The sequence below is a fragment of the Pseudophryne corroboree genome, chromosome 8 (assembly GCF_028390025.1).
Source record: "Pseudophryne corroboree isolate aPseCor3 chromosome 8, aPseCor3.hap2, whole genome shotgun sequence".
Taxonomy (NCBI): domain Eukaryota; kingdom Metazoa; phylum Chordata; class Amphibia; order Anura; family Myobatrachidae; genus Pseudophryne; species Pseudophryne corroboree.
Genome location: NC_086451.1, coordinates 33,721,417 through 33,732,842, shown reverse-complemented (window position 1 = coordinate 33,732,842; position 11,426 = coordinate 33,721,417). Strand labels below are relative to the sequence as shown.

At 47.0% G+C, this 11,426-nt stretch overlaps 1 protein-coding gene across 1 annotated transcript in view; it reads right to left on the bottom strand.

Moving 5' to 3' along the window:
* Window positions 1–339: 339 nt before the first annotated feature.
* AMBP (alpha-1-microglobulin/bikunin precursor) overlaps window positions 340–11,426 on the bottom strand; it is a 35,426-nt gene continuing 24,339 nt past the window's right edge. Inside the window, exons 6-10 of the mRNA XM_063936222.1 lie at window positions 9,589–9,626; window positions 8,181–8,262; window positions 1,932–2,099; window positions 1,140–1,313; window positions 340–719 (exon numbers count right to left, since the gene is read on the bottom strand). Of these exons, the coding sequence (XP_063792292.1) occupies window positions 700–719; window positions 1,140–1,313; window positions 1,932–2,099; window positions 8,181–8,262; window positions 9,589–9,626 (482 nt within the window). The 3' untranslated portion in view covers window positions 340–699. The remainder of the gene's footprint in view (window positions 720–1,139; window positions 1,314–1,931; window positions 2,100–8,180; window positions 8,263–9,588; window positions 9,627–11,426) is intronic.

The window sequence follows — 11,426 nt, the reverse complement described above, 5'->3', positions numbered from 1 at the left end:
AAGCGCCCCTAGTTCCCAGTGTTCCACACTGTAGCTCCCCCAGTTTCCAGTGTGCAACATTGTAGCACCCCCAGTTTCCAGTGTGCCACATAGCAGCACCCCAGTTTAAATTATGACACACGGTGCATTCACATTACCGTACCATTCAGCATTGGCAGCTGGGTGCAGGGGAGGTAGGACCACTAAGCCTCATGTACCCACAGCAATGATACCCCCTGCACCCACTATAGTTACTCCCCTGATGATACTAGACTTGGTATAGGCTCCATAGTAGCAGCAACGCTAATAACACTTGAACTCACTTTTTACTTTAATAAATATGGAAGATGGACACGGACACTAGAGACACAATAGTAGTTTATTTGTAAAAACGTTTTGCAAGGGCCAGTTTTCCACATTCCTGCACTAGCAATCCACGTTCAGTATGTGAAATTGGCGTAGTCCCCAGGAATTGCCCCCATATGTGTAGTCATTCTTTGGGACTACAGAACGCCAATGTGTTGCTTGTTGAGCGTGATTTAAAGACCCCACAACCAATCGCATCTAATACAATCAATGATGAAATAATAAACCGTTCATTTGGACATTTTACATTTGATTACTCTCATTTCTCTATGCATTTTGACCTCTTACAGTATTTGAGTTTGGGAGGGGGGAGGACTGGACAGTTCGGGAAGTCCTCCAGCCGTCAATTCTACCTTAAATAAATTCTTCGTTGTCTAGAATACAGAACATACAGAACAGCGGTCAGAAATTATACACTAAGTGATAAACAAATGTACTTTGGTGCTAGCCAATAAATCCACAGAAGTATTACTGTGTCCTATGGGGGTAATTCCAAGTTGATCGCAGCAGGACATTTTTTAGCAGTTGGGCAAAACCATGTGCACTGCAGGGGAGGCAGATATAACATGTGCAGAGAGTTAGATTTGGGTGGGTTATTTTGTTTCTGTGCAGGGTAAATACTGGCTGCTTTATTTTTACACTGCAATTTAGATTGCAGATTGAACACACCACACCCAAATCTAACTCTCTCTGCACATATTACATCTGCCTCCCCTGCAGTGCACATGGTTTTGCCCAACTGCTAAAAAATTTCCTGCTGTGATCAACTTGGAATTACCCCCCCATGTACCTACCATTTGCCGGTATCCCACAGTACTCCTTGCATTCCTTCTCCGTGTAGAAGTGATTCCCATTTCCTTTGCAGCCGCCATATTGGAAGGCGATACATTTCCCTACAGTAGAGTCGAAGGCCCAGCGGTTCTGGGATACTTTGCATGGACCGGTCACGATGGGTAAACGACAGGCCGCTAGGAGAAAGAAGACGAGATCAGGGTGGGACAAGACGGAAGGTAGAAGATGGTGATGGTGGCAGTCAGTGTCACTTGTGGGAGTGCCACGTATTAAGGCGTGCTTAATGGTGAAGGTAGCCATTTTGTGGATTTGAGACATCCATCCACAATCAACAAATGGCATCGCTACAGCAGCTCAAGACTCCATCGTCACTAGCTCTTGGTATTAAAGATCATGGCCAGTGAGGGAAGACATTTTCCTATGCATTTCAGACATGGCTGTACCCCCAAGAAAGGGCAGAACTTGTAAGGAATTAGATAACAAGTACTAATATTTGTGAATATGAAGTCCTGTCTATCTAGCTCACGGGGTATGGAATTTTTGGCTGAGGGGAGGAGATGTTGTTTAGATGAATGAAGACCAGGGGGTATATTTACTAAGATGGGAGTTCTATTTCAGATGGGATGCTGCCCATAGCAACCAATCAGCTTCTACTTCTAATTTATCTAGAACCATCTAGAAGATAATACCTGAAATCTGATTGGTTGCTATGGGCAACATCCCATCTGAAATAGAACTCCCATCTTAGTAAATTTACCCCCATGAGTTTAAGCCAGTCGCTTGCATATACTCACCCTCTGTTCTGCACGTCTGAAGACAATATCGTTCCGTCTCAAAGTTATTGTAGTTTCCAAGGCAGCCACCATATCGGAAAGTCTCGCAGGCCATGGAAGAAGAGTTGTAGAAATAGCGCACTTTTGATCCCAAGCACGGGCCAGGAGCTGGGTCCACATGACAAGAGGCTGAAAGAAAATGGAGACGCTTAGAGGGAGCCACTGTGATTTTTGTCATACCGGCGAGGTTATTATTTAAGGCAGTGTTATTCGATGCTGTCCATATATATCCATATATATGCTATCCATATATAAATTAGAAGCATGGGCAGCCAAAAGGAGAATGCGCTTCAATACAGACAAGTGTAAGGTAATGCCAGCGGTGCAAGTATGCGGGTACGGGTGGGTACGGCGTACCCTTAAGAATTTTGCCGTGGGTACGCCGTACCCACACCGACGGGCCGCCGCTTGCTACCGCTGATGTGAGAGGAGGAAAGCGCAGCCTGCGCCTCTCCTGCCCTCAGTGTCTTCGTTCAATTCAGCGCCGCCCGTGAGCCAATCAGAGCTCGCGGAGCTTTGATTGGCGTTGAATATTGAACTCACCCGCCGGAGACTGAGGGGAAGGAGAGGCGCAGGCTGTGCTCTCCTCCCCTCACACATGGGAGACAACACAACAGCAGCAGCGGTGAGCTGGGGAAGGGGGGGGGGGGGAGGCAGCACTGTGGGGGGCAATGTATACCTGGCACTGTGGGGGGCAATGTATACCTGGCACTGTGGCAGGCAATGTATATCTGGCACTGTGGCAGAACTCTGGGAAGGGGGGCACCTTTCCTCCCATTCTGTGACACTATTGAATTAAGTTATTTGATAGCTGTCGCTGTCTTTTCAGTGGCCGACTTCCTCACTGGTCCCTGCACCTTACAAATCACACCCTCTTTATTATACTGAATATACACATTTTACAAGTGTAACACCCAGGATTAGAAACCACAACCTATTACACTGGAAGCAGACACCTTACTGATGAAGCCGTTTGCTCCTGTATAGGAAATATGAGAATTTTAACTATATGAAGATACTTCTCTGACAATTACACGTAACTTCATATAGTTAGAATTCTCATGCTTCCTCTACAGGAGCAAATAACTCCATCAGTAAAGTGTCTGCTGTCAGTGTAACAGGTCATGGGTTCTAATCCTGGGTATGACTGCTAAGAAATGTGTGATTTAAAATAAAAGACAATTAAATGTATTAAATACAGTATATAATTTTTTTTTCAGAACACTACATACACACACACACACACACACACACACACTTATCTTAATATAAGAAATAGGGGGCACCAATATTTATCTTGCCTCCGGGCAACTGGGACGAACTTACGCCACTGTATATCTGGCACTGTGTGGGGGGCAAGGTATATCTGGCACTGTGGGGGCAATGTATATCTGGCACTGTGTGGGGGGCAAGGTATATCTGGCACTGTGGGGGGCAATGTATATCTGGCACTGTTGTGGGCAATGTATATCTGGCACTGTTGTGGGCAATGTATACCTGGCACTGTGGGGGGCAATGTACATCTGGCACTGTTGTGGGCAATGTATATCTGGCACTGTTGTGGGCAATGTATACCTGGCACTGTGGGGGGCAATGTATATCTGGCACTGTGGGGGGCAATGTATATCTGGCACTGTTGCGGGCAATGTATATCTGGTACTGTTGTGGGCAATGTATACCTGGCACTGTGGGGGGCAATGTATATCTGGCACTGTGGGGGGCAATGTATATCTGGCACTGTTGTGGGCAATGTATACCTGGCACTGTGGGGGGCAATGTATATCTGGCACTGTTGTGGGCAATGTATATCTGGCACTGTTGTGGGCAATGTATATCTGGCACTGTTGTGGGCAATGTATACCTGGCACTGTGGGCGGGCAATGTATATCTGGCACTGTGGGGGGCAATGTATATCTGGCACTGTGGGGGGCAATGTATATCTGGCACTGTTGTGGGCAATGTATACCTGGCACTGTGGGGGGCAATGTATATCTGGCACTGTTGTGGGCAATGTATATCTGGCACTGTGGGGGTCAATGTATATCTGGCACTGTGGGGGGCATTCGTGTATCTGGCACTGTGGGGCATTCGTGTATCTGGCACTGTGGGGCAACGTGTATCTGGCACTGTGGGGCAACGTGTATCTGGCACTGTGGGGGTCATATGTGTATCTGCCCCTCCCCCATATGTGTATCACGCCCACATTCTAATTGGCCACGCCCCATATGGCATTTGGCCACACCCATTTTTTTGCGCACGCGCCTTCGTCGCGCGCACACAGTACCTGTAAGACATTTTTTCTACTTGCACCACTGGGTAATGCACTGTGGTAACAAGAACAAAAACAACACCTACATACTAAATAGGGTTAAAATTAGGGGATTCTGTACTGGAAAAGGACTTAGGTGTCCTCATAGATAGCAAACTAAGCAGTAGTACCCAAAGTAGGATTGCAGCAAAGAAGGCTAATAAGATACTAGCATGCATAAAACGGGGAATTGATGCAAGGGACGAGAGTATTATACTCCCATTATATAAATCACTTGTGAGGCCACACCTTGAATACTGTGTACAATTCTGGGCACCATACTACAAAAAGGATATCTTGGAGCTAGAAAATGTTCAGAGGCGGGCAACCAACTAATTAAGGGAATGGAGACGCTGGAATACGAGAAAAGACTTGCAAGACTAGGCATGTTTACACTGGAAAAGAGGAGACTAAGAGGGGACATGATCAACATCTACAAATATATAAGGGGACAATACACAGATCTTGCGCAGGACCTGTTTTTGGTTAGATCAACACAGAGAACTCGTGGACACTCGCTCAGGTTAGAGGAGAGGAGATTCCGCACAATACGGTGTAAAGGCTTTTTCACGGTAAGGACGATACGTGTTTGGAATTCCCTGCCTGAGGGAGTTGTAATGGCGGACTCAGTCAACACTTTTAAGAATGGGTTAGATAAATTCCTATTGGATAGAGATATCCAGGGTTATGGTGCATAGTGACGCACTATGGGGGTAATTCCAAGTTGATCGCAGCAGGACATTTTTTAGCAGTTGGTCAAAACCATGTGCACTGCAGGGGGGGCAGATGTAACATGTGCAGAGAGAGATAGATTTGGGTGTGGTGTGTTCAATCTGCAATCTAAATTGCAGTGTAAAAATAAAGCAGCCAGTATTTACCCTGCACAGAAACAAAATAACCCACCCAAATCTAACTCTCTCTGCACATGTTAAATCTGCCTCCCCTGCAGTGCACATGGTTTTGCCTAACTGCTAACTAAATTCCTGCTGCGATCAACTTGGAATTACCCCCTATAGTTACTATAAAAAGAGGGATAAAACGCAACATCAGCATCAGTCAAAATTTTAGATCAAATAATCCTGCATAGGAGACCACAAATAGGTTGAACTCGATGGACAATTGTCTTTTTTCAACCTTAGATACTATAGGGGGTCATTCCGAGTTGTTCGCTCACAAGCGGATTTTAGCAGATTTGCTCATGCTAAGCCGCCGCCTACTGGGAGTGAATCTTAGCATCTTAAAATTGCGAACGATGTATTCGCAATATTGCGATTACACACCTCGTAGCAGTTTCTGAGTAGCTCCAGACTTACTCGGCATCTGCGATCATTTCAGTGCTTGTCGTTCCTGGTTTGACGTCACAAACACACCCAGCGTTCGCCCAGACACTCCCCCGTTTCTCCGGCCACTCCTGCGTTTTTTCCGGAAACGGTAGCGTTTTTTCCCACACGCCCATAAAACGGCCTGTTTCCGCCCAGTAACACCCATTTCCTGTCAATCACATTACGATCGCCAGAACGATGAAAAAGCCGTGAGTAAAAATCCTAACTGCAGAGCAAATTTACTTGGCGCAGTCGCAGTGCGGACATTGCGCATGCGCATTAAGCGGAAAATCGCTGCGATGCGAAGATTTTTACCGAGCAAACAACTCGGAATGACCCCCTATGTTACAATGTTACTATATATTATACCGTATTATGTGCTGGCTAGCTCATTATAATAATTAATTATTATTTTTTGTATACAGTTTATGCAGTTTAGCATATGAGTTTGTCAGGAGTGGTAGCAACAAGAAAATGTATTGTGTATAGTGGTTTTCGGGCCCATAATCTTGATAACCTGGACTACTACATATATTTTTGCATATAGTAAAGCACATTCCCAGGGCACACCCTATTTAAAATATAAAATGTATGAATGTGAGGCGTTTTTGCAGATGCACCTGTCTTAACGTATTGCGTACATATGGCGGGCCACAGAGAGCTAAATGAGGCCCGGGTACTGGGGTTGCGGCCAATCCAGGGGGCGTGGCTACGTCCTTCCGGGAAATTTGTCCTCCTCAGAAGCTATGCAGAAGGTGATATATACATACACATCAGCTGCTGACCCTGGCCCCTCCAAATAGCATGGGCCCTGGAAATCACTCTCTAATGCCCCCCTTCCCAGTATCCCTGTACATATGGACAGTGGTGCCGAGAGAGGGAGGGAGAGGGTACAAATTACCCGGGCCCAGGTCTGATGGAGGGGCCCAGTGAGGGTCCAGTAGGGACCCAGGCAACCTCCCCCTTACCTAGCAATAGCAGACGCAGCTCTTTTCCTCAGCCCAGCACACACCGCTGTGTACTGGGCTGCAGTGTGGCCATGGAAGTGCTTAAAATACTATTTTTTTCAGTATTTTTTTTTCTAAGGGTACATGACCACACCTCCTGTGATTAGGCCACGCCCCTTGAAAAGTACCTGGGCCCATCCTGGCTCTCGACTGCCCTGCATATGGAGTGCAGCCATAGCTGATAAACACAGATAACTTGCAGAACATATGATAAGAAAAGTAAAAATGCCGCTATAAAGTCCAGCCTGCCATCACTAATCATTACTTCACGTTATTCTACTAAGCGCTGCTCCCTGCTGTCTTCAGTCATCACAGGAAGGGGTCGCTGGGGCCGCCATCGCTTCATGTGTGGCACAGATTTGAACCTGATGTGTCATATGGGTCACATGCAGATGCCCACCACCTCTGAGGACATGTATAGTACAGACTGTTTTATTGCTGGGGTGAGGTAATAAAACTCACCATTGTCACCCCCCTCCATTACAATTATCTCAACCCATTGAAACTAAAATAACATCTTCTAGGCAGCGGTGCCAAGAGGGGGGAGCAAGTATTATTTACCCGGGCCCGGGTTTGCTGGATAGTTGGAGGGGCCCGGCGGGAAACCGGGTCTGCTCTCCCCTCATCCCTCCCCCTCACCTGTCAGCCAGCCGCTGCCTCTCTCCAGCGAGTGCGGTGGCTCCCTCTGTCTGCATGGGGTGGGTATAGCCATCACACTGATTGCGCCCCCCCCCCCCCCCCCACCTCTTCCTGGATCTGACCCTGGCTGAAGGGCTCCTGCCCACCCCCCTGTTGAGTAGGGGTTTTTTTCCACAGGTTTTATTAAAAAAGGGGGCAAGGCCACAGCTCCGTGATTAGGCTACGCCCTCTGACTTTACCGGGGCCCTGGCCATCTTTCTACAGACCTGCTTATAGGTGCAGTACATTCCTGCACTTAGGGGGTCATTCCGAGTTCATCGCTAGCTGCATTAGTTCGCTGTGCAGCGATGAGACAAAAAACGGCACTTCTGCGCATGCGTATGCGTCGCAATGCGCACACGTGGCGCACTATCACAACGAATGATGTAGTTTCACACAGGGTCTAGCGAAGCTTTTCAGTCGCACTGCTGACCGTAGAGTGATTGACATGAAGTGGGCGTTTCTGGGTGTCAACTGACCGTTTTCAGGGCGTGTTCTGAAAAACGCAGGTGTGCCAGGAAAAATGCAGGCGTGGCTGGGCGAACGCAGGGCGTGTTTGTGACGTCAAAACAGGAACTGAGTAGGTTTTGAGCTACTCATAAACTGCACATAATTATTTTGTGGCCGCTCTGCGATCCTTTCGTTCGCACTTCTGCATAGCGTTTGCACGGCTGCTAAAAACTGCTAGCGAGCGAACAACTCGGAATGACCACCTTAGTGGGCAATTCAGCAAACGTCTCCCCGATCCACCATTCTCCTCCTATAGGAAGGAGCTAACGTCTGCACATTGTAGTCGCCTATAACACACATACACGGGACAGATACAACATATATTTGAAGTACAGAAGCATTTCTCCAATGTCCATAACGATGATGATGAAGATGATACACCCACCTGCCCTGTTTTTGGTGAATGCGGTATTATCCAATCCTCCAGACCCCTCCTCTTCCTCATTAGCGGCTGCTCTCTGGGATCTCTGTGGATAGTAAGTTACAATATTCCATTATAAGGGGGAGAGTTATCAAACTTGCTTTAAGAGGACAAATGGAGCTATTTCCAAGATCAGCCAATCAGTTTATGTCTGTCATGTTATAGAGTGTAATAGATAAATGATAGCTGCAATCTGATTGGTTGCTATGAGCAACCTTCTCCACTTATCTGTGGAAGATTTGATGAATATCCTCTTATATCTCTATCCACTTTATCTCTGCCCAATGCTTAGGGGTCTATTCATGAAGCAGTGAAAAGAGTGGAGATGTGAGCCAGTGGAGATGTTGCCCATGGCAACCAATCAGTGTTGAAGTAACATTTCTAAAGTGCATTCTAAAATTATACTAAGCAGCTGATTGGTTGCCATGGGCAACTTCTCCACTGGTTCACTTCTCCACTCTTTTCACTGCTTCATGAATAGACCCCCTAGAGAGAACTCAGTGTGGAATATTAATCTGCCCTGTACATTTATCCACAGAGAATTACACATTCAAAGGTTTTACAGTCTTTCTGGGGTTCCCATAACACAATTAGCGGTTTACATACCCTCCAACATTTTACACATAAAGGGGGTCATTCCGAGTTGATCGCCAGCTGCCGTTGTTTGCAGCGCAGCGATCAGGCTAAAAAGCGGCTTTTCTGCGCATGCATATGCCCCGCAATGTGCACGCGCGACGTACGGGTACAAAGCCCGTTGTAGTTGTGCACAGGTTGTAGCTAAGTTTTCAGTCGCACTGACGGCCGAAAGAAGATTGACAGGAAGGGGGCGTTTCTGGGTGTCATCTGACCGTTTTCAGGGAGTGTTTGCAAAAAAGCAGGCGTGTCTGAAAAAACGCAGGCGTGGCTGGGCGTTCGCTGGGAAGGTGTATGACATCAAATCCGGACACGAATAGGCTGAAGTGATCGCAAGCGCTGAGTAGGTTCAGAGCTACTCAGAAGCTGCACAAACTTTTTTTGCAGAGCTCGGCTGCACAAGCGTTCGTACTTCTGCTAAGCTAAAATACACTCCCCAGTGGGCGGCGGCATAGCGTTTGCACAGGTGCTAAAAACTACTATTGAGCGATCAACTCGGAATGATCCCCCAAAATCGGTACAAATTAGGGAAAGGGGCGTGGTCACATGAAAAGGGGGCGGGCCAACCCCATTTTCCTATACTTTCAATGGAAAAATGGAGAGTCAAAAATCGGTACAGACCATATAAAAAAAAACAGGTACTGTACCTGCCAAAAGGGTACAGCTGGAGGGTATGGGTTTAAGGTTCTATGTAACTATATATCCTGTAACAGACTGATAATATTTGCATTAAGCTTACCCTGTGTGTCACCTCAATGTCCCCTGGCGAGCATTCACCTGTTCAGAGAAGCAAAATAAAAATTATTTATTTTATTTATTTATTTTTACATTTTTTAACCCAATTTCACGGTTTCAGCTGCCTCCAATATCCCTCTACCCCAGTGATTTTCAACCTTTTTTTACTCGCGGCACACCGGACAATATTTTAAAATTGCCAAGGCACACCATCAGTTCCCCACAGGAAAAAAAAAAACCCACACACTGGGGGAAATTTACTAAGCTCCCGATTTTGACCGAGATGCCGTTTTATCATCAAAGTGTCATCTCGGTAATTTACTAAACACTAATCACGGCAGAGATGAGGGCATTCGTAATTTTTTGCAAGTCCAAGTAAAAAATTACGAATGAATACACCATCGGTCAAAACGCGGCTGTTTAAGTATGAATCTCGGTCATTTACTAAGAAGTGCAAAGCAAAAAACAAACAAACACTGCCGTGAAAAATTACAACTCGTAAAAAAGTGCTAAAAAAAAACAGACCTTTTTTTTTTATTCGTGATTGGATAGGCATGCACGGATCCATGAGATCCGTGCATGTATATCAGTGGGAAGGGGTGGGAAAGTGCTTATTTTTTCAAAAAAAATTGCGTGGGGTCCCCCCTCCTAAGCATAACCAGCCTCGGGCTCTTTGAGCCGATCCTGGTTGCAGAAATATGGGGAAAAAAATGACAGGGGTTCCCCCATATTTAAGCAACCAGCATCGGGCTCTGCGCCTGGTCCTGGTCCCAAAAATACGGGGGACAAAAAGAGTAGGGGTCCCCCGTATTTTTAAAACCAGCACCGGGCTCCACTAGCTGGACAGATAATGCCACAGCCGGGGGTCACTTTTATATAGTGCCCTGCGGCCGTGGCATCAAAAATCCAACTAGTCACTCCTGGCCGGGGTACCCTGGGGGAGTGGGGACCCCTTCAATCAAGGGGTCCCCCCCCCCCAGCCACCCAAGGGCCCGGGGTGAAGCCCGAGGCTGTCCCCCCCCATCCAATGGGCTGCGGATGGGGAGGCTGATAGCCTTTGTTGTAAAAGAAAAGATATTGTTTTTAGTAGCAGTACTACAAGGCCCAGCAAGCCTCCCCCGCATGCTGGTACTTGGAGAACCACAAGTACCAGCATGCGACGGAAAAACGGGCCCGCTGGTACCTGTAGTACTACTACTAAAAAAATACCCAAAAAAAGACAAGACACACACACCGTGAAAGTATAATTTTATTACATACATACACACATACATACATACTTACCTTAAGTTCCCACGCAGGTCGGTCCTCTTCTCCAGTAGAATCCAAGGGGTACCTGTTGAAGAAATTATACTCACGAGATCCAGGGGTCCAGGCTCCTCGGGAAATCCAGGGGTAATCCACGTACTTGAAAAAAATAACAAAACGGTGTCCCGACCACGAACTGAAAGGGGACCCATGTTTGCACATGGGTCACCTTTCCACGAATGCCAGAAACCCACTTTGACTTCTGTCTAAGTGGGTTTCTTCAGCCAATCAGGGAGCGCCACGTTGTAGCACTCTCCTGATCAGCTGTGTGCTCCTGTCCTCACTGACAGGCAGCACACGGCAGTGTTACAATGTAGCGCCTATGCGCTACATTGTAACCAATGCTGGGAACTTTCTGCTCAGCGGTGACGTCACTTTAGGTCAACCGCAGGGCAGAAAGTTCCCATCATTGGTTACAATGTAGCGCATAGGCGCTACATTGTAACACTGCCGTGTGCTGCCTGTCAGTGAGGACAGGAGCACACAGCTGATCAGGAGAGTGCTACAACGTGGCGCTCCCTGATTGGCTGAAGA